Genomic DNA, 24,184 nt, shown 5'->3' with positions numbered 1-24,184 from the left:
GTTAACACCTAATTTTTGTGGCCTACTAAATTGTGGTTGAGTTGCTTTTGTTCCCAATGATTTTACTTTGTTATACAACCACTAACAGTTGACCATGGATATTTAGAAGTGAGGCAATTTCATGGATGGACATATTGCACAGGAGGCGACTTATCACTGAACTACGCTCAAACTTATTGAGCTCCTGCAAGCAACCCATTCTATCAAAACAACATTTTAGAAGCAGCCTGCTTGTCGAGCTGCACATTGGGGAGTCCCAAAACTTTGGGTAGTATAGACCTTTTTCTTGGAACGCAAAATTACCCATTATGCTTTGCGTGTATGCGCAAGGAGAATGCGAAGAACTTCCGGTCGGCAGCTGATGCGTGTAAACAGTCACATTTGGACAGCTTTGAAATGATAGTTTTAATCTATTTTACCTGCTTTTATCCTCTTTGAACTAATACTGTTGTCCATCAGCACCATCTCCTGGACTGATGATTTTAAAAAATGCGATCTAATAGGATGGAAAACAGCTGCTGTGAGGCATTTTCCTCTCGTTGTCAGACGGCATCTTCTGCAGTTTAAATGAAGCCTTGTCATCGCTAAAGTCAACATTTTCTCTTTATTTCAAATATATAACCAGCCCAAACAAATTTAATTCACCAAAATGTTTGACACACACACGTAGCCTGTACTGTGCCACTGACACACTGATTTAATAACTGTGACAAAGTGAAAATATAGGCTAGTGTCATTTCGAAATGACAGAAAAACACAAACCGTGGTAAAAACAACACACGAAATAAAACACAAACGGCTCACGATTAGAATGAACAGCAAATCAGCCAGCAGAGGATCAATAACAGACTTTTATTGGTCATTTTTGTAAATTGCACGACTTTCATACCTGTTAAGTTTCATGCCAGTACTCTGGTTTGCTCTCTCTCTCTCTGTGTGTGCATGTGTGTGTTTGTGTGTGTGTGTGTGTGTGTGTTAAAGAGCTACTGAGCTAACAGCTGACAGGCCAGGAACACACACTGTATTTCTTACGGCAGACACGTGAACTAGGAGAACGTTTTTTTCGTATTTCTGACGCGCTTGAACCACATGTGACAGATTATAACGGCTTTAACAGACACATTTCTAAGTTGTCTGTCACAAAAACACTCTGTTATCCATTAAAAACGTTATTGAAACCCATTTCGGAGCACAAATTACCAGTTGTACACGCTGTGAACGGAAGTTTTTAGCATTCTACCGGAAGACGCTGGTCGCTATGGCGCCCTCCATGCAGCAGCCATGAAAAAGGTCTATATTGTGTATACTCTATTGATCAGCTGCCCATGAGGTGTACCAATCCAGTTCTGACATCTAACATAGTGGTCTATCTCAATCCATGATAAAATCATTAATAATAATTATAATTTTTATTAATTTTATTTGTAAATTTCGCCATTCTGGACACCCAAGGTCGCCATACAACAATCACCATCAGTCATACCAGAACAAATTAAAACAATTAATAAAAGTTGGCAAAAAAAAAAAAAAATTGCAGGTGAGGAGTTGCAGGTACAAACACATCGGGAGTCTGAAATAACACGATGAGAGTTAAAAAAAAAAAAAAAAGCCTGCCTATAAAGATGGGTCTTGAGATGAGATTTAAGGTGTGAAGACTATCACAGCTCATAGGTCCAGGGGAAGCGAGTTCCATAGTCGAGGAGCCACGAAGCTAAAAGATCTAGCTCCAGTTGTGTTTAATCGAGAGCAAGGTGGCACCAGGGAGAAAGAGTTGGCTGACCTAAGAGTGTGAGAAGGGGTATAAATATGGACAAGTTCTGTGAGATATTGAGTAGCAAGATAATGAAGTGCCTTGAAAGTGAGAAGTAGTATTTTAAAATCAATACGAAAGGAAGCCAGTGAAGCTGATAAAGAAGTGGTGTGATATGCTTATGAGATGAAGTCGATGACACGAGCTGCATGGTTCTGAACCAATTGGAGTTTATAAAGAGGTTTAGAAGGAAGCCCAGTGAGAAGTGCATAACCATAGTCAAGACTTAAAGTAATGCATGGATGAGAATTGCTGTGTTATTGGTTGTGTGAGAAGGGCAGCGACGAGTGATATTACGCAGGTGGAAATATGCAGTACCCTTAATATTATTGATGTGACCTTCAAATGACTGTGCGATCAAAGATGACACCCAAACTCTTGACCAGCACAGAAGGAAGAAATGTGCTAGTAACAATATCTATTGTAAAATTATCAGCTTTCAAAACACTTTAAGTCCCAATAAGAAGGGGTTCAGTTTTGTCAGTATTTAATTTTATAAAGTCAGCTTTTAATTTTACATGATCTCACTTCAGTGTTCGGCTAAACCACATTTTAACTCCTTCTACCTTTCCCAGCACCTCCTAGCTCATATCCCATATCTATTCAAGGTATTTACCTCAAGTACATGGTAGTCTGCCTCATATCTCTAACATTTACATTACCTCTGGATCTGGATTTCTCTTAACCCTGTTGGGTGTGTGACTTGGTGCTTTTAAATTGCACACAAAGTAATCATCCATGGCTAGATTCATATTATTTGAAGACTACTTATGCAAATGTATCTTTATAGCAGATCATTCTCTAAGGATCAGCCTTTTGTCTTGGTCTCTCTCTCTTCCCCTGCCACCTTTCCTGCTATGAAAACGCTCCTCATCTGAAAGCCCATCGCCTCATGACCCAACCTGCTGCTGTGCAACAATGCTTATATTCAAAGCCTTCAGACAGCAAATTGCTTCTCTCATTCCTCACCACGCCCTGTGTGCTCAGCCACCTGCAAAACGAACCCTGCTGGAAATTTCACTACAAATTACCCTGTGTCTGCTCAATCCCCCTGGGAGAAGAAAACCCCCCTATTCTCTCCAGCGCCTGCAGTAACTGTGCTTATCAAGCACACATATATACATACATACAGTAGTAAGCTACAAAAACAAAATCAGCACTTGGATTACATCAACAATATATGCACTCTGAGCTTTGGTTGCATATCATAATTCAAATGTGTGTCTGTGTATGTTTGTTAAACCTATATGTATACATTCCCATAAACCAAGCCTAAAATTGCTATGCGCAAAAAAGTTTCAAGGGACAAATGAAAGCAATTCCTAAGGCGTATTGTAAATAACAATCAACGGCTTGGAATGCTTTCATTTTATCTGCAACTTTAGGATAAGGCTGCCCTCTGGTGGATATCACACACAGTGCCATCAAACCAGTGACACATGCATGGAGACAAACGAGTCTGAGACAAAACCGACAGGAAGATGAGCATTGAAAGCTCCTTGGAAAAAAGGATCAGGGCTGTTTGGGGCCACATGGCATTCTACCAACCTCAAAAGTGAGCAAAGTCTTTAAAGCCACAGTGTTTGAATCTTTTCACTGTTCCAGATTGAATGATTTGTCCCATAAGTACACAAGATTGACCCCAAAAGAAAACAAAGCTTTTCTGTACAAACACAAATCACAAATCAAATTAAGATTCCTCTCATATTAGCCAATCAAATGTTTTAAACTTAAAAAAAAGGTTTCAAAAGCAAGTTTGCAATTAAATGCAAGTTTATTTGTATAGTGCTTTTTTGTTAGTATGGAAATGCTTCTGAGGACCAGAAGAGGTCACTGGGGAAGGTGGTAACAACAGCCAGTAAGTTGTTGGAAGTAAAACTAAAGAGCATTGATAAGTTATACAGAACAAAGAAAAAGTACTGAACAAGGCTATCAAGATTGTCCATGATGAGAGATATCCTTTATCAAACAACTTCCAATTGTTGCCATCAGGTCAGCTGTGGTGTGTTTCCAGGTGTGTAAGACCTGGAAAAAAAATTACATCACAAGCAATTAGGTTTTTAATTCCTCCTCCCTCAGTAGCAGTTGATGGGTAGTGGACTGGATTTTTATTTGGAGTAGGGGTACCTACCCAATTCACCTGTACCGCATGTCTTTGGACTTGAGGGGGAAACCGGAGCACCCGAAGGAAACCCACACAAACACAGGGGGAGAACATGCAAACCTCACACAGAAACGGCAACTGACCCACCCGAGACTCGAACCAGTGACCTTCATGCTATGAAGCAAATGTGCTACCCACTGAACCACCGTGCAGCCCCATTTTCACAGTATGTCTGATAATATTTTTCTTCAGAAAGTCTTATCTGGTTTATTTAGGCTACAATAAAAACAGTTTTAATTTTTTCATTAAAATTCTAAATTATTAGCCCCTTTAAGCTATTTTTTTTTCAATAATTTACAAAACAAAGCATCGATATACAATAACTTGCCTAATTACCCTAACCTCCCTAGTTAACATAATTAACCTAGTTAAGCCTTTAAATGTCAAGTTAGGCTGTATAGAAGTGTCTTGAAATTTTTTTTTTGAAATATTATTTACTGTCATTATAATGGCAAAGATAAAATACAACAGTTATTAGAGATGAGTTATTATGTTTAGAAATTTGTTGAAAAAAATATTTTCTCTGTTAAACAAAATATTTAAAAAAAAATAAACAGGTGGGCTAATAATTCAGGAGGGCTAATAATTCTTCAACTTTAACTGTATATACATATGTCAATCTTGAAATGTCAGAAGTCTCTGTGAAATTTTCCTACGTGGACAAATACAATTACGTAGACTAACTAACTAATTAACTAACTCATAATAATTATTGCTTCACAGCAGCTTTTAGTGCAGAGTTCTTAAAAGAACCATTTTATTTTTCATTTGGAACCATTTGAATCATAAAACAAATCCACTATTAAAGAAATAGTTTTTTCAACAATGAAAAGTATGTGACTATTTACTCTTCCTTCTTACTTATTTTAAACACAAAATAAGAATTTTTGAAAAATGTCAGAAACCTGTAACCATTGACTTCCAAAATAATAGTTTTTTTATCAGTTAAAACAACGTTAGCACCTGTCAGCTATAATCGTGGGGAAAACTGGACAACTTTGAGTGTTTGTTAACTAATTTTATCTAATGGGATCAAAATCGGTGATTTAGCGTGCATCTGCTAGTGGAGTGATGATGCGTCGGTTTCTCAATATTATTTATACAGATGTAGCAAAGTTTTCTTATCCTATGAGAAGACCCTGCTTCTTATTATTCATGAGAGCACTGCTTTCCGAAGGCAAGGCAGACCTGCCAAGCTGCGAGAGCCAATAAATGGGTGAGATCATTTCGGCGACATGTGTATATGAAATTGCGAATAACCAATGTAGCAGGGCATTAAATCTGTTTATTTCTTTGTATTTTAACTTTGTAAACTGTAGAATCATGGGTCTCCTTACAGTTTGTGTCTCAATTTGTGAGCCAACTGACAACAGTTGTTTGCTCCTCTCTTTTTCCCCTGCTCTGCCAGCCACACCCACTCTTCCCTCTGCTCGCAGAGCTCTACACCCATTAGACATGGGCCGGATTAAGATTCTGAAGATATAATAACCTTTGATAAAAATATCACGGTTTTATGGTATCATGGTATTGTGATTACTGCTCTAAAATATAACTATAAATAACAATATTTTATTTTTTGAAAGAGTTATAATATTTTGGAGCAGTAAACATGTCATGCTAAATAATTCAAATTAATTATTGACTTCTGCTGTCTTTATTTGTTTCAAAAACACAGATTTCTTTACAATAAAAATGAATTTTTGGATATATTTTCTGTTGGAGATACTGTTGTCCTAAAAAACAAAAAATTGTAAATAAAAAATCTTAAACATACCATAGGAACGGTATTACAGGAAATTTTGGCAGTTTTAAAACCTAGACTTTTCCAAACCGCTGTATACCTTGAAAACGGTTATTGTCCCATGCCACGCCCATCATAAACCTTATTTTGAAAAAATTCTGAGGTAGACTTGAACCGAAAGAGGGGGTTTTCATGGCCCTTTAAACTATGAACTTTTATACCTTTATACACATAAAGGTTTAGAACCACTTGAGGGTGGGTAAATATTCATTTTTGGGTGAACTATTCCTTTAATAACCTTTTCATGGAGGTGCTAAGTCTTTACAATCCTTGCTGAAGATACATCAGTGTCTTAAACTAACTCTAACCCACACTCAACATTTGAGATAATGTTCCTAAATCCTGGATCATGCAAAAATAAAAAAAAATCACTATGAAACAGATCAAATAAGAACTGCTCTGGGAGCGTTAGGGTTTGCGTAATAACTGCGGTTTGGGCTTGCAGACAAAGAAAGGGGTGGTCCGCTCGCCCCCAGTCTGTGCTGCAGCAGCCGAGACGCAGACGGGGAGAAGGCACGGGGCCAAAGCTGTGGGGCCTGGAGCAGGATCACAGCAGCGCCTGTTTCTGTGAGCCGTGCCTGTGAGATGAAGCTTTCAGGTTGTGAGATCACATGGGACTGAGTCTAAGCAGCTGCTGAACAAACGCTAACAATACTTTTTCCCCCGTCTAAAAAAGTTCTTTTGATTTTTAAAGCACTAAACTCAAATGCAAGTTGACTGTTTCACAATATTTTAGAACATTTTAATAAATGAAAAGACAAAAATATTGTTCAGATATTTTTACATTTCTTTTACATTTGATATTGTCTGCCTAACATTCTCTTTTGATATGAACAAAAATAGAAATGTTTCATCCCACCATAACCCACTGTTTGTCACAGCAGGTAGGAAAATGAGGCATGGGATCTAAGCAGCAAACTTTTTTATTTAGAAATAGGAAAAAAACCTAAGAGAACCTCCATTTAAAGATGAGAATTTGAATTGTAAATTTAAACCAACCATGTAATCAGTGTTGAACAAATTATGAGTGGAAAAAGGGCAACAAAAGTAATAAGAATCAATACATAGGAAAAGTAGAAGTGAACGTCCATAAACAAGAAGTGGGCAGCTGTGCGGAACAGTCTTCAAATAATTGGTGGTGGGAGATCCCATGGAGGAACTAGTAGCAGAAGCCAAAAAGATCCAATTTATACTTCTGTGTCAAGTCCACACAAATGGTCTGGTGTAACCTTCACACAGTTGCATACCCTTTGCCGTACCTTTCAAAAAATGTAACTACAAATTGGGACAATGCTGTTCGCCAGATCTGTGATTGGTCGGCTTGGTAATGATGATGAATGTAGGTGGGATCAAGAAATGTGGTAGCGTAGTGAGGCTGGTGGGTTTAACAAGAGTCCTGTGGAGGAACTCAAGATGGACACTTGTTGTTTTATGTTTACCCATCAAGTATTTTCTTTTTTAAAGATGTCTAATAGATGTCTAAACACGGTCGTCTAGGCTAAAACAAGGCTAAATTTGTGCTGTCAGTGAAAATCTAACAGACATTTAAGAATAGGCCAAAACTAGACTATCAAAAAAACAGAAATGAATGACTACACATATAAAGTCTGTCTAGTCTGTCTATTTGACAACTAGTCTATTTTTGGGCTATTCTTAGACGTCTATTAGATTTTCATTGACAGCCCAAATTTAGCCTTGTTTTAGCCAAGCTGTCTACGTTTAGATGTATATTAGATGTTTATAAAACACAAAATTGTTTGCTGGGTACTTTTTGATTAAATATTTTGATGATTCTCTGGTAAACACAAAACATCGGCGAAAAAACTCGACACATTGGACCGTAAAAAACCTCACTGACTATTGTTTCTGAGTTTATTTAATGCCAGAGCAGCATAGACAGATCATAGGAGTATAAATGATCACAACATCATGGGTTATATGAAATGTATGTACTGGAGGTTACATCGACCACTCAACTGTTGTAGGAGGAGACTATGGGAACAAAGATAATTAAGAAGTCCAGTGGAGCCAAACGTGTGGAGGTCTGAATGTCTGTGATAATACAACAGTTATGTATTGAAGCAGAACCCAGTGGATGATGGACAATGGTGGAATTGAGAGATCACAAAGCCAAGGTGATGGCAATGGGTATAGGCCTAACACCAAGGTCAAGCCATTAACTTGGTAGCACAAGGCAAAGCTGGAGCCAGCAGAAGGGAAGGAGCTAAAACAGTAGATGGAACTAGTGAAGACAAAGAAACTTAAATGTTGGACAGAAAAAAAAATGGGAAGCCAATGTCAGGCAGAAACAGCATCTCCATATGTATCCGGATAGATCTAAAAATATGCCACATTTGGTCTTTGATGGAGTGATCATCCTGTTTGATGAGGAGTTGAGCAGCCGTTTGATTTCATGTGCTCTCTGCTCTGATGTGTCACGGTGGGAAGGTAAATGAGGATGAGTGTATTTGAGTGGAATATAATGTACTTTTACTTAGAAACAAAAATGCACATACAACTGGAAAAAAAGTGAAGAAGATTGTGATACAATAGTGAAGCATTAATTTAATCCCTATTTTCCACTGACCAAAAATCATCCACCCGCACAGTTGGACTCAAACTAAAATATATTTCTTGGAAAAAAAAGTATTTTTAAAATAAATTTCGTTTAGTTGAAGTCAGAAGTATTAGCCCCCCTGAATTATTAGCATTTATTTTTTCCCCAATTTCTGTTAAACGGAGAGAAGATTTTTAAAACACATTTCTAATTATAATAGTTTTAATAACTCATTTCTGATAATTGATTTATTTTATCTTTGCCATGGTGACAGTAAATTATATTTGACTAGATATTTTTCAAGACACTTCTATACAGCTTAAAGTGACATTTAAAGGCTTAACTAGTTTAATTAGGTTAACTAGGCAGGTTATGGCAATTAAGCAAGTTATTGTATAACTATGGTTTGTTCCGTAGATTATCGAAAATAATTAGCTTATAGGAGTTAATAATTTTATCCTTAAAATTATGTTTAAAAAATTAAAAACTGCTTTTATCCAAGCTAAAATAAAACAAATAAGACTTTCTCCTGAAGAAAAAATATTATCAGACATACTGTGAACATTTCATTGCTCTGTTAAAAATCATTTGGGTAATAGTTAAAAAAGAAAAAAAAATCAAATGCGGCTAATAATTCTGACTTCAACTGTAGTTTGTCTCTTTAGTGTATACTGTTTAATAATCAATTTAAATTATGTCATAAAAAAAAAAAAAAACTGCTTTAATTCCTGCTCTCTAATGGTAGGTACGCACAGTGCGTATAGCCGTGCGGCTGCAGGCGCCACTGGTTGAAACTGCTGCTTAACAGACATTTAACTGACTATAAGAAACTTTGCAAATACATATCAACTTACACTAACCCTATCCCCACCCCAACCTAACAGTCTACTTATAATCTAATTAGAATTAGTTATCATGTAAATGCAATGCAACTTAAATTCAACATACGGACCCTCAAAATAAAATGTGACCTTTTAAAATTGCAACTACTGTATTGCACAAAACAGAAATAGACTTCATAAGAAAGCAAAACAAAGTTTTACAAAAACTAAACACTAACTATACACAGAAGGAATAAGATTACAAAAACAATAAAATTGGTTAAACTTAAAATGAAAATAAATAAGGATTATTCGACAATTAAACTGTAATATTAGATAACACTGATTCACACTAATGAGCAAGTAAAAAAAATAAGACAATGAAAAAAGACTTGGAATTACAGTTCAAAACAATTGAAAACATATGCTCTGGGATAGAAAATATAGCTGTAAATGGGTTATGTGCATACAGCCATTTTGTTGGTAGCCTTTTCCTTTCTAGATAAGATCCAAGCATGACAAAATTTTTTTGCAAGCAAGTAAAGCATAAAACACTAGGCATAGATATGCTACGCTGCTGTGGTTTGATTACTGGTGCAGAGCAAGTACAGAGACTTGCTACTCCCAATATATTCACAGTCATGTCTTAGAATAACACACTGCTGTGGCAAACATAATGTACATGTAGGCCTCAACAAAGCAGGATAACAAAAAGACGAATCAAAACCTTTGGAAACCTAATTATGTGTAGAAACAAATTGTTGAATTAGCAAACATGCATATATACACATATAAGAGCTGATTCAGACAAGATGAATGAAATAAACATAACAGGATTTTTTTCAAGATTGATCCATGGGGCCATATGTTTTACTATCTTTGTGTGCCTGGACTACTATACCTTATCGAATGGCTTAACACTACAACACTAGACTGTGCATCTTGGCTTCTTTGTCAACCAGCTTTACATTAATGTACTAGACTATGAGTACTACCTTGCCAAATGACTTAACACTAGTGTACTAGACTTTGTGTGCCTGGGCCACTTTACTGAATGGCTTATCACAAATGTATTACACTGTGCACCTTGGCTACTTTGCCAGCCGGCTTTACATTAACATACTAGACTATGTGTACTACCTTGCCAAATAGCTTAACACTACTGGACTTTGTGTGCCTGGGCTACTTTACTGAATGGCTTAACATTACTGTACTAGACTGTGCTTCTTGCCTACTTTGTCAACTGGCTTTACACTAAAATACTATATGAGTGCCTGGGCTACCTAGCTAAATTGCTTAAGTAGTCAAATGGCATAAAACTAGTAGCTTACTACAATGTGTACATGGGCTACCTTGCTGACTGGTTTAATGCAGCACACACAAAATACAGCACACACAAAAATCCTGAATCCTGCCTCATTACATTCTTTATACATACAGCCACAGAACACACAAAGCAACTCGCTACAGCCTCAAATAGTGTACATGATGTGTATGTAATGGTGCTCTTAACTGTGTGACAAATGAAGAAGTGATTTAAGATTACACATTGTAAAGACAGGATCCAAGACCCTGCATAGGCTACCACTCGCATCCAAGTGTATCTGTCTGCACACTGCAAGACAGGGGCGTAACATTAAAGGGCGAAACTTGTATAAGTTAGAGAGGTGTAACTTGCAGTTATCGAGATCTTATTGAACCAAGCGAGATATCACACCGAGATGTTGTTGACACGAGGGTGGAAATACTTAAAAGAGAATATTTTCCCAAATAAGTTCATGAGCTTTCTCAAGATTTATCCACAACCAATTTAGTAATTCCACCATCCAACTCACATCCGTTTTGTCATGACAATTAGCCTACTCAGCATCACCCTCCTGGGGTTGGAAATAATAGTACAATGGCAAACGTGTCTAGTATAAAGTGGTGTAGACATTAATAAGTGTGATGTTTGGGTTTAGGGTTGGGGAAGGTGTAGACATTAATAACTGTGAAGGTTGGGTTTAGGGTTGGGAAAGGTGTAGACATTAATAACTGTGATGTTCGGGTTTAGGGTTGGGGAAGGTGTAGACGTTAATAACTGTGATGGTTGGGTTTAGGGTTGGGAAAGGTGTAGACATTAATAACTGTGATGGTTGGGTTTAGGGTTGGGAAAGGTGTAGACATTAATAAGTGTGATGTTCGGGTTTAGGGTTGGGGAAGGTGTAGACATTAATAACTGTAAAGGTTGGGTTTAGGGTTGGGAAAGGTGTAGACGTTAATAACTGTGATGGTTGGGTTTAGGGTTGGGGAAGGTGTAGACGTTAATAACTGTGATGGTTGGGTTTAGGGTTGGGAAAGGTGTAGACGTTAATAACTGTGATGGTTGGGTTTAGGGTTGGGAAAGGTGTAGACATTAATAACTGTGATGTTTGGGTTTAGGGTTGGGAAAGGTGTAGACATTAATAACAGTGATGTTTGGGTTTAGGGTTGGGGAAGGTGTAGACATTAATAACAGTGATGTTTGGGTTTAGGGTTGGGGAAGGTGTAGACATTAATAACTGTAATGGTTGGGTTTAGGGTTGGGGAAGGTGTAGACATTAATAACTGTGATGGTTGGGTTTAGGGTTGGGGAAGGTGTAGACGTTAATAACTGTAATGGTTGGGTTTAGGGTTGGGGAAGGTGTAGATGTTAATAACTGTGATGGCTGGGTTTAGGGGTGGGGAATGTGTAGACGTTAATAACTTTGATTGCTGGGTTTAGGGTTGGGGAGTTTCTTCAGTATACAACCCTGCAACTGTGAGGGGTAGGGTTATGGGCAGGGTAGGTGCATACGTTAAAATCCAATAGTTTTATAGAGTGCATGTGTAGTCAGTCTGCAGCCAGATCCTTCTCACTCAAGGGCAAACATTTGAAATTGTTCAATTGACATTTAGGTTTAAGTATTTAGCAAACATTTCTATCTATTAGTGATCTCACTGTGAACACACACTGGAGCAGTGGGCTGCTTAGTAAATAATTGGGAGTTGGGTACCTTTCTCAAGGTACTCACTTCAGTCGCAGTATTGAGGATTGAAGAGTGTAGATTATTCACTCCTCTCTCCTACAATCCTTGCCAGTGCCAGGACTCGAACCTGTGACATTTGGATCATACGCAAGTTAAACTGCACAACCATGTAGGACATGGCTGACATGTTATCTTTAGGTGCTTTAAGTTCCAAGAACATCACATTTCAGCTTTCACACATTTTTATTCACCTACCCTCTTACCCTCATGCAATACACATCTTTAATAAAAAAAGACAACTACTCTGATTTAAAAGATATATTTTATTGTCATGGTCCAAAGGTCAAAATGTGTCCATTTGCCCATGAATTTAGTTCTTCCTGTGGTATTTGTCTTCTATTGATATTGCACTTTTAATGACTGAACAAACAGTTATTTAATACACATCTATGCTTTGGCACAGTTGCCTTTTCATATTAATACAGCCATTTGGCAATAGTGTTCTGGTAAAATCAAAACAAAGATACATATTAGAGTTAGCACACAATGCATTCAGAGAAACAGGTATGAAGTTAACAGAAAAAGGCTTATTTTGTTTTGCTTTTGTTGCTATTATTCCACTCATTTTATCAAACATTGATATACCAAGCCAGTACATAAATATTAATGATTTTTTAAAAAAGGCTGTTACATAATACCGTTTCATAATACAATAAAATAAGAGCACCCATAAAACCAATAAGAGTTGCAATGCTTTATACTGTAATGCTAACTCATGATCTCATTTGATATAATTTTCTCTTAAAACATAACATTTTCTGTAGAACACAAATTTTGGATAATGTGCTCTATTTTGTGCAAAATAAATTGGGATTGTACCATATTCCAGTCATTTGAGCCCTTTTTTTGAGGAGTAATCTTTTTACTTAAATGTATAATGATATGTGTGTATTGGCGACATAATGTAATACTAAATTTAACTACAAAATAGCACAAAAATATAGGCATCAAACCAAACGTGAAATTTCAAAGGCCTCACTACCTCTTTTTCCTCAAGGTGACTTCCCATTATATTCCCTAGTACTGTTTGAGGTAGAAACAGATATGTTGACACCTACATTGTCCACGGCAGATTCACCACTGTCTTTAGTTTTATAATATACCACATAGAATATTGGTAGGACAATGCCAATGAGTAGCATGGCGATAACAGCATTCCACCACTGGATCCCCCAGTCTGCACCATTACTGCGCAAACGCTGGCTTCTCCATCCCCATCCTCTAGATACCCTGGAACTTGCAGAAAACACTTCTTCTACATTGTCTGTGTTTTGGATCAGACGCTCAATATCATTGTCCACCTCTTTAAGATAATTGGTGTATTCCTGCACTTGGGGTCTTCCTGATACACTTGCCATAGCACTGTTTGATGGTGCTGCATCATGGGAAGGTCTCTGCTGGGGCGTCCTGAGCTCAGAGATGGCCTCAGTTAGCAAGCCATGCTTTCTTACTGGGATTTTGATAGACTTCAGTGCATACATATCCTGCTCTTGAAAAAGGTTGTTCACCCTTTTTATGTCAGCCACCTGGAAATCGTAAAAAATAATTTTTTTAAATGCCCTTAATCTAATCTATACAAACAATTCTGCTTACACTCTTAAAAATGAAGACTCCAAAAGTAAACCTGGATCTTAAAGAATATGATCCTGTGCCAATTTTTTTTTTTTTTTGTTTCCTGCATGCTTTGTGGCACGTTTAAATTAGATGGTCAAGTAAAATATGTATTTATGTTTCTCAGAAACATTTAATTACACTTTTTTTTTGTTTTATGCGCACATAATGGAAGTTAGAAAATAAAAATTTTGATTAGAGACACTGAAATGGGTCTTGTTAGGTTATGCTAAAATGCTATAGTATCTTAAACATTTATTTTTTTTATGCACACTGTACATATGATAATGTCAAGATCCTAGCTGTGTCCCAAATGGCACACTATACACTATGCACCCATGCACTATGTACTTATGCACTTATACACTCAACAGCATAGTATATGTACTTAGTGTCATCCCAAATGGAGCACTAATGTTTTTTTACTAAGCGGAAATTTAAACCGTTTCCCTAATGACGTTTGCCGGTTGCCAAATCTGAAATAAATGACCAAACTAACAAATGATACCTGCCATAAATAGAACAGCATTCACCATCGGGAGGTGCTATAATCACTCTCGTAGAAGAATTTTGCTTTCATCATCCAAAATAAATAAAGTTATTCAACATTAGCGCCCGATAGCTTCGCCCCTTCCGCTAAATGAGCAAAGCTGCAGTCGTTGAGTGTGTGAAGTGTCCATCATTATACACTTCATTTTACCAGTTGAATAAGTGCATCATCCAGGTATTTAAAGTGCACTTATTATTTTTAGAGTTTTCAGTGTAAACGCACTACTTACACTATTTAAACTACAAAATGGAGTAGTGCATAAGTAAGTGATTTGGGATGCACCTCACATTTCCATAGATCTGATAAATCGACAACAAGGCCAGTAGGTGGGGATGTTACTTCTTAAGAAAACACTATACAATACAGTCCTGTGTTGCACCACTGTTGTTTTGGTTTGTTGCCTTTAGACTAAACACACAATATCTATAGGCATAATGCTATAATGGCATAACACTATTGTTTTTAATTATTTATTTAAGTTTTTTTTGTTGATTACAAAAAGATAAAAATGACATTGTTTTTTTTATTTTATTTATTTTTTTATCCGTTTAAAACTGTAACTTTACATTTTAAGGTGCCCCAAGCACTGCTGTTGTGCAAATAAATGGCCAATACACAAATATTATTAGTTTGTAACAGTGCCTATGTTTACATAGATATCATTAAACAAATGATTCATCTTAATCTAAATAAGACAATAATATAATGAAGGTGTTTAGATGAGCTATTTTTGGAATGCACTGAAAAAAAGTTTTGCATGCAGAACTCTTGCAAACAATTTATTTGTGTTGAATTTCAACAAACAAATTAAGTTTAATAGTATTTAACTTAATCCGTTTGTTTGAATTCAGCCCAAATAAATAGTTTACAACCACTTAACATAAAAAATGTAAGTAAACCCAAGGAATCATCTTTGAATATTTTTTTTCCAGTGTTCTTTTCATGTTCCCGTTATATATATATATATATATATATATATATATATATATATATATATATATATATATATATATATATATATATATATATTTTTTTTTTTTTAATCTATATACTTTTTTTTCAAAGTGAAAATGTGCACTTTAATTTTGACACCCACAGACATTGTCACCAAATATGAATTAGAAAGGTAAGACTTTCTCATACATAGCCTTATTTCAGTTGTCAAGTTTTGTAAAAATCTATCTACTGAATTAATCAATCTATTTAAAAAAAAGAAATAAATAAATTAAAAAATAAAAAAAAAACGTTGGCTAGAATTCTGCATTATAGGCTTCAGTTATAGAGAAATAAAAGATGAAGCTAGACTGCAGTCTGATCATGAAGCAGATCAATGTTGATCTTACTTTCGAGGTGTCAGTGCAGAAATGAGCAAAACAATAGGCCTACAAAATATTATAAGATTAAAATATGGAAACATTATCAGATGGTAATTTGTAAATTTTTCGAACGGATAGACAGCACTCAATAATATTTTAGCATGCTTTCACTTTTGTATTCAACATGAAACACATTTGTCGGTAGGAATGACATCCTGCCCTACTCCTATTTCTCTTTTCATATAGCTGTATATATGGCTTTACACAATTATATTGCACTGTGATATAGATTGGTTTACTAGTTTGTTTTATCGGTTTGCTTTCTCACCACAATCAATCCGCTCCAGAGTATATTTCAATTGAGCCCAGACCACCTCATGTTGGCGATCTTAGACCGATTGCGGGACTCACATATGCCAAACAAACTGCACAAACTGGGCAAATGGAACAGGTTCCGAAACAAATGTCTAGGTGTGACAAACAGTTGCAGCAAAATAAACTTTAGTTCAATCGGACCAGTAATGATCCCGTCTACTGTCTGAGCATCTCGTACACTAGCCCAAAACCATTAGGCAGTACTTACTGTCGAGCCCTGCCATACAGACTGATTAACATAATTATATCATTACACTATCCAATGGTTCCTCTGCATTTTTATGTAATTTTAGGTGTTTATTTTATTTTTTTACTTCAACTGTAGTTCAGCTTCAGTTTCAACTCCAGTTAATGCCCCTACAGCAAACTCGAAGGTACTAGATGCTGGTATGAGGTAGGGACTGGTGAGAGAGATTTGTTTTAATAAAATATGATGATACCAAATAAAAAAAAGATTTCTGCATTTCCCAGACAGCATTTGTAAAATTGTGTTCACTGACAGAGTGTTAAGGGTCACCAGGAGTTCACACTGCAAAGTTGTCAATCAATGTTGAGTTCAAATGTTATCACGTTTATGTAACATACTGGCCTTTTCTAGTTGCATTCTTCACACCCACTCTTAAATCCTGTAACTATACCATATTGTACCTGGTGAGCTAGTGACCAAGTTAACTACTGTATGTCAGAAATGCCATGGTGCAGAAGTATCTGAATTGTTACTATAACTTGCCTTTTAAATCATAGTTTATATGAAAAGGAAACAAGTTGTTGCTGATTTATTTAGAAGGGATTGTACTAGTTTGAATGTTCAAATTGAAGTTTTGTATTCGACTAGTTGACTGAGCTCAAATCCCCAAAAGGTTTATCTTTTTAACAAAAAATCTTTGCTAATATACAATAGCCCACAACTAGCTCCTTGTCTGCACATTAAAAGGAGTGCCTTCCCTGTATTAGGTTTTAAAACTCATCAGCAGCAAAAATGATTATCTTTTAAACTGATAGTCCGATAGTTTTTGCTGTTTTGAAGACATTTGAAGATAAGGATGTTTGTAGCCTGCTGATGATTGCAGTCTAAAGTGACAAGACATAAAGCCTGGCAGATAAAATAAAGCAATGTTCATCTTGATTTACAAATGCTAATACAGTGATGACATTAGTGCTGTAGTTCCAAATAAATGTTCAATAATATAATAATAATAATAATAATAATAATAATAATAATAATAATAATAGTAATAGCCTAATTTTTATTTAATAATTACATTTTAAGCACATATGTCATTGTTTTGAAATTTGTAAAAGATATTTTTTGTGATTTGCTGATGTTTAAGTTCAAAGTAAATAAAAGGTTTAGTTGTTGTGATATTAAGCATATTATTGTGTCTGAAAATCAAAATACTAGTTTAAATTTTGAAAGTCCATTCCACACGCATCTGTTCCTTGTATGCACGTTATAAAATCATTTATTCATTCATTCATTCATTTTCTTTTTGGCTTAGTCCCTTTATTAATCAGGGGTTGCCACAGCGAAATGATCCACCAGATTATCCAGAACATGTTTTTTACGCAGCGGATGCTCTTCCAGCCGCAACTCATCACTAGGAATTAAAATCATTACCAAAGAAAAACATTCTTAATTCTAATGTCTAATATTTTAATTCTACTGTATTTATTATATCTTAGTTACATTATTTAGAAGTTTAATTTCAAACGTACATGTTACAGCGCACTTCTAAAAGAATGTACTTTATTCCAGCTGTCCAGGTTAATATAGGCCAAACATTGCACTGTGTGTGTGTGCCCCAGAACGACACCGTGGCTCAATGGATAACACTATCGCCTCACAACAAGAGGCTCACTGGTTCGAGTCTGATCCGACAAGTTTCTCATGTCACTGCGTTCCAAAGTTCAAGCTTGGTGATGGGGAACTCTGAACTGTGAAATCACATCACGTGATTGCGTGAGATCAATAGACCATCAAAACATGACCTCTCTGTACATCAAATTGAAATATGTCTTTGTTTTGCACTGCAAAAAGCGATTAGTTGACTTTACCTTAAGAAAAGAGAGTAAACTTGTTGTCTTAAAATTATTATATAAACAACCAATGTGCGGGGCAGCACGGTGATGCTGTGGGTAGCACAATCACCTCACAGCAAGAAGGTCACTGGTTCAAGCCCCAGCTGGGTCAGTCGGCCTTTTCTGTGTGAAGTTTGCATGTTCTCCCTGTGTTTTACGAGGGTTTCCTCCGGGTGCTCCCTCACAGTCCAAAGAAATGCGGTACGGGTGGATTGAATAAGCTAAATTGGACATAGTGTATGTGAGTGTGTGCAAGAGTATGTGGGTGTTTCCCAGTGATGGGCTGCAGCAGGAAGGGCATGCGCTGCGTAAAACGTGCTGAATAAGTTGGCGGTTCATTCCGGTGTGCCAACTCCTAATTAATAAAGGGACTAAGCGAAAAAGAAAATGAATGAATGAATGAAACTGTGCATAATTATAAAAGTTAAGTCAATGGGTTTACTGATGTTTTCAACTTGTTGGTTTTACTGCAAGGCAATGGATTTACTCTCTTTTTTTAAAGTAAAAAACTAATAAACTTTCTAATAGTGTGTCTTTGTTTTGGTCTCTATAACCCACGCACAGCCAGTTTACCAAATAAAATTTCTGCACTCCGGGTTGTATTTGTAAAAAAACTTCATTTCCATCTTGAAGACTGCTTCAATACGAGTGCAACTTCTACAGGACAGCAGCAGCCTCCGAAATAAGATGCAGATTCAGACTTATAAAAATTCCACAGCTTGTTTTTTTATTAGCTACAGTATTAATTAGGGGTGTCACGATTTCGATGTTTAATCGAAATAAATCAAAATTTATGCTCAATTTCGATTATCGAATCAAAAAATAGAATCGTCGATGTTGCCACGCCCCCATGTCACGTCAGCTTAGCTTGCCAAGCGGGAAAAAAACAGGCTTGTTGAAGTGCTTGTTAAACTGCAGAAGCAGGAGACCCGTCGACAGAACTTAAACCCTCTCTTCCAATGAAGTCGCCGGTGTGTAAGCATTTTGGATTTCCAGTGAGTTATGTTGACAACGTTCGTGTTGTCGACAAAAAAACACAGTTTTGCAAGCTCTGCTATGTACGTATTACGTACGGTTCGTCCGATAGATAACACCGGCATCGCGATCCTCCGCCCGCCCCCGTTGCAAATCCGCTCGCGAAAAGTACACACTCAGGCCCTGTTTACACTGTCTTTGTTTTTAAATGGCATTTTAGAACGACAACGATTTGACATCCACAGTGGCGTGTGGCATTTCTGAGCAGCCCTCTTTCCTCTCTACCTCTGAAATTGCACACCACGTGACCACACAGACGCCATACAGCCTTGCGCTCGAGACAGCAGGTCCAGGCAGTCAGATGACTGCTTCAATTTTTCACTCACTTGTACTTAGTCATTTTAGCGAACACCTCAGATACTGTTGACTGGTTCCTTTTGGTTGTGCCTCTTTTTTACCGACGCCATTATAACGACACAGATCACTGCCTATTCATGAGTCCCGCATAAAAAGTGATTGACAGGTGGTAATTATGTGTGTATCTTGCCTTTATTCATTTACTGTATGATTTGTTCATGGGTAAAACAAAGACCATGCAGGTCAGGTTGTTTAAACGGCAGGCTACAAATAATTAATTGGTCATTAATTAATTAATTATTCATAATCGAAAATCGAATCGTGCCTTTAGAATCGAAAATGTAATCGAATCGAGGATTTGGAGGATCGTGACACCCTTAGTATTAATACAAATATTAAAAATTTTAACATTAGCTGAGCAGCATACATTATAACACTATGTCCCAACAACATGTCACATGACAAGACTGCAGCGACAAGCAATTTGACTCTCTGTACCAGATGCAACACGTCAGAAATATTTAAAAACCATTCCGAAGTATAGAATAGTGCACTCACTGCACTCCAACGTAACAGTAATGTTAAGAATCTAATTAATACATATTAAACTTTAACCTTATTAAAAAGTACATGCTGATCGACTGATATTTGTTGGTTATTTGTTGCAGTTCTAAAATTTATTTTCAAATACACTTATTTTATTTTCAAGATCTTAGGTAAACTATCTGTTGCTGGATTTAGTTTGACAATAAATGTCATGTAAAATTATGTTCCAGCTCACACTGCTAGCTCAACAATGAAAAAAGCACATCATCAGTACCTCGGGTAATCATTTCCATAGTAGTTTAGACTGCTGTTCAGACACAAAATATAGAAACTGTTTCTAAAATAGAAATTTCAGATGATGATTTGGACAAAGACTCATTTAACAAGGTAAAGCTTCCTTTTTGTCGCATCACTCGCATGTTGTTGCTTGTGGTGTAGGTTCGTCAATCTGGCACTCATCAATCTGGCAACCTGCGCTTGCATGGAGTCTTCGAAGAAGTGCAGGGTGAAGAAGTGTTTTGAATTAGGAGTGTAATATCTAGTTCAACCACTGGGCTACATACTGCACCTTTAAACTGTAGGACTTGATTAACTTGAACAGGTGTGTTTAATTAGAGTTGAAATTTGAAGTTTCCTTTCAGAAACTAATTTTAACACTGCTGCCATACAATAAGCATTTTCGTTTTCCAAAAAACCTTTTAGTGAGCTGTTCATAAAATATTGTTTTTTCTTAACATAAAGTACATTTCAATAATATAAATTTATTTTTTTTTTGCTTTTGAATAAACTTTTGGCCGATGGAAAGTTTCTACAATTCTAAAAATAAAGAATTCAAGATTATTATTATTTGTTTATTTATTTTTATTTATTTATTTATTTATTTTTTGCAATGGAGCCATAGAAAAAACATTTTAGCTCCTTGAATCTTTTAGTGAACAGTTATTAAAAGAACCATGTTTTACTTAGTATGAAGAACATTTTAATAATCTCAATACCGTTATTCTACATTAAAGAACCTTTTGTGCAGTGGAAAGGTTATTGAGATGTTTACAATTTTTCAAACAACAATTAGACAACAGAAAGGATTGCTATTTTTAAGAGTAGAGTATATGAATAAAAAAATTAACCAAACAATTAAACAAGATACCTTGCATCCATACTGAAGGGCCAGTTTGCTGAGATTGTCCTCATGGGAGATGTCCCGTTCCAGCAAGAGCATTTCTCCCACTCCTTCTTTCTCTTTTGAGGATGAATCTCTGCTCCTAGGCCTGAGCTCCATGACATTGAGTTCCTCATCTTCTGACGACGCTTCCGGTTCTTCTTGTCTGTGCCTGAACATATACACTTGGCCATCTGCACTGGCATGTACATCTACTGGAGCCTGAAAGGCTCGAGGGGGAGGATCTCCACGCCTCATCACTGCAACTAGACACATTTAAAAAGAATAAACATTTGGTCCCTTTACATACATACTGTATTAGTGTTAAATGGATCAGTATTTATTTGAATGAGTACATCCCCTGTTGAAAAAAATATATATTTTTTTATTAATTTCTCAGTGAATATATATTTTAGATATTTTGATGCACTTTATCAAACAGTTACATCTAGTAAAATAAGTTCGGAAATCTAAAATCTTTAGAAATAAACAGATTCAAATGAGTTATTGTTTAATTTTAACAATAATAATTAATAATTTTATATTTTATAATAAATGATAATTTTATTTTTTCTTTCTTTCTCTAAATTTTTCCTGTTCATTATAGTTTTATTTAATATTTTCCAACAACATACAGTATTAGAGTAGTTCCAGTTTTGGCTTTGGTACTGACTAATCTAATGTATATGCAAACATGTATTATTGTAAAGCATCCAATAGAAAATATGAATTTAAAAGAAAGATCTTTGAGGGGTGTACTGCTTTATGCTGAGCACTTCGTAAATAAATATATTACAATGTTAGATTAAAGAAATATATATTTATATCTAAAATAATAAGAAACTACTGTTTTCTGTTGAGCACTTAATATGATCAAATCATTTAATAGAGAGGAACATTTTTGTTGTACTGCTCTTTATAGCAACTTCTCACGCTAACCTTTTTTCAATCCCCTGTTACTATGGGAATTATTTGGGTTTATTTAATTGTGTTTATTAATTAGGATACATGAAACACTGTAGAACTGTTCATTACTGTCAAGAAAATCAAATTCTATGTGGGATGTTGCATACTGTTAGGTATTGCTAGTAAAACAGAAAAAATAAGATATTTTAGGGTGCAAAACAAGTGTTTTATTTTCCAACATTAACGTTATCATATCATAATCTGCAATCATGTCATGTCAGGCAAAGTTGCTCTTTGTTGTAATAAAATGTTTGCGACAAAGTTATTAACTAACTGAGAAACGCACAGCAGAACACGAAACAATGTATCATTGTTGATAAGTATGTAACTAATCTGCTGACGTTTGATATCGTGAACGCTTTCTGTTTCTACTTGTAGCCTATCACAAGAAAATCAGAGTTGTAAGCTGGTTATTATCTGGCCGAAACAACAGCAGTCAAGCCAATAACACCGTTACTTGAACTGACACTCTCTCCAAAGTTATTTTGTCATCCTAAAATTGAGCAAAGATCAAATTAAAACAAAACCAAAGCATATTTTATATAGGTTATCAATAAAATAGAGTATGTAAACAGTAATCACTTATAAAGGTTAAATTACAATAGCCGACACTCGTAAGCTTAAGTTCATGTTATCAACATCGAAGTTAAAGCCTACTTTTTCATAATTATCTCAGTTATTGAACTTAATCTAAATAGCTCTCACCTTTTTAGACAAAAACAGCAACATCGTGCCGACAAAAATATCCCGAAGTGTCATTTTAGAAAGTAACTTCACACCGCAACCGAGGGTGCTTGTGAGGGTGTAGATTGACAGGTCCTCCAGCCAATCAGCTCGTTGGAAAAGGCGAGTTCTCTACACCTATTACGTAAAAGATTGCTTGCGCTATACTTTTTTTTGGATAATGTAAGCCGCGTCTAGCTTCATATCAAAACCTGATGTCAGAAGGCTACTACAAATGGTAACATTAGATGATAGATTGACCGTGAGTTTGCCAAAAGTTAGCTATAAAGTTGTAAGTTTAAAGAGTTAAGTGTGGTTGAGGTCACAGGCGTTTCTTACGTGTCACGGCAGGATGTAGTAATTTACAGTAGGTGAGTCAATAGTGGGTGTTGCCTATAATGAAATACTCGCGCCTGTCGTTTATTAGTACTGTAAGTTACGTATTGAAATTTTATGTCAGTTCCTTCTTAATGCATTAATATTGATCTTGAAGGGATGTGAGAAGAATTTAGTGAAAACCTTTACTGAAGGTACGAACATTTCCCATGGTTTTCTAATAAATATGTAGCTATAGCAAGGCTATAATAAATGTGTAGGCCTAGTAAGCCTTTTGGCACACTGATTAGCCCACTTTACTATTTGTATATCCATAATTTACCTACAAATAGGCCTGCCATTAATCTGAATGGCTAGTGTAAGTTATCAAAACCACATGGCTGATTTTAATAATTGTACTTTAACTATACGCTAATAAACTTATTATTTGTTTATTATTATTTTTTGTGACGTTCTTATAAGGGGTTTTCATAAAGAACATTTTTAATAACAAAACACGCAATATAAAATACTAACATGTTTAGTGCATATATATACTACCGGTCAACAGTTTGGGTCAGTTTTTTTTTTTTTTTCATGTTTTTTTTTTAAAGAAAATTATTCTGTAAAAAAAATTAATTGTTAAATATTTATTAACATTTTAAATAACTGCTTTCTATCTAGTTTCAAAATTATTACTACTAATTATAGTCATTATTGCATTTATTACTATTACCATTATTAATAATAATAATAATAATAATAATAGAGTGATTTAGAGTAATGAAGCTGAAAATTCATCTTTAAAATCACTGGAATAAATTATTAAACGAGATTATAAACTACTTTTAAAGAGTAATGTTATAGTGAAAAATTATTTCACAACTTTTAAAGCATTTTTTATTAAATAAATGTAGCCTTGGTGAGCAGGATAAGTGTATTTTAAAACGTTTAAAAATCGTATTTAGCCCAAACAGGCAACACAGTGGCACAGTAGATAGTGCTGTAGCCT

General features: G+C 35.7%; 1 protein-coding gene across 2 annotated transcripts; it reads right to left on the bottom strand.

The window, feature by feature from the left end:
- Positions 1-2,289: 2,289 nt before the first annotated feature.
- lysmd4 (LysM, putative peptidoglycan-binding, domain containing 4) lies at positions 2,290-22,924 on the bottom strand. Of its 2 annotated transcripts, none has more exons than XM_073928773.1 (3): positions 22,840-22,920; positions 21,157-21,434; positions 2,290-3,835 (listed from the first exon to the last, which is right to left on the bottom strand). In XM_073928773.1, exons 2-3 carry the CDS (start codon positions 21,424-21,426, stop codon positions 3,743-3,745), a joined length of 363 nt encoding a protein of 120 aa, XP_073784874.1. In that variant the 5' UTR covers positions 21,427-21,434; positions 22,840-22,920; the 3' UTR covers positions 2,290-3,742. The 2 variants fall into 2 exon arrangements, with proteins under 2 accessions (XP_073784874.1, NP_957144.2); NM_200850.2 differs by lacking the exon at positions 2,290-3,835 and adding an exon at positions 12,449-13,726 and having other exon boundaries at positions 22,840-22,924.
- Positions 22,925-24,184: the final 1,260 nt, after the last annotated feature.

Source organism: Danio rerio, chromosome 18, assembly GCF_049306965.1.
Source record: "Danio rerio strain Tuebingen ecotype United States chromosome 18, GRCz12tu, whole genome shotgun sequence".
NCBI lineage: Eukaryota > Metazoa > Chordata > Actinopteri > Cypriniformes > Danionidae > Danio > Danio rerio.
This window is presented reverse-complemented; position numbering and strand designations above follow the sequence as displayed.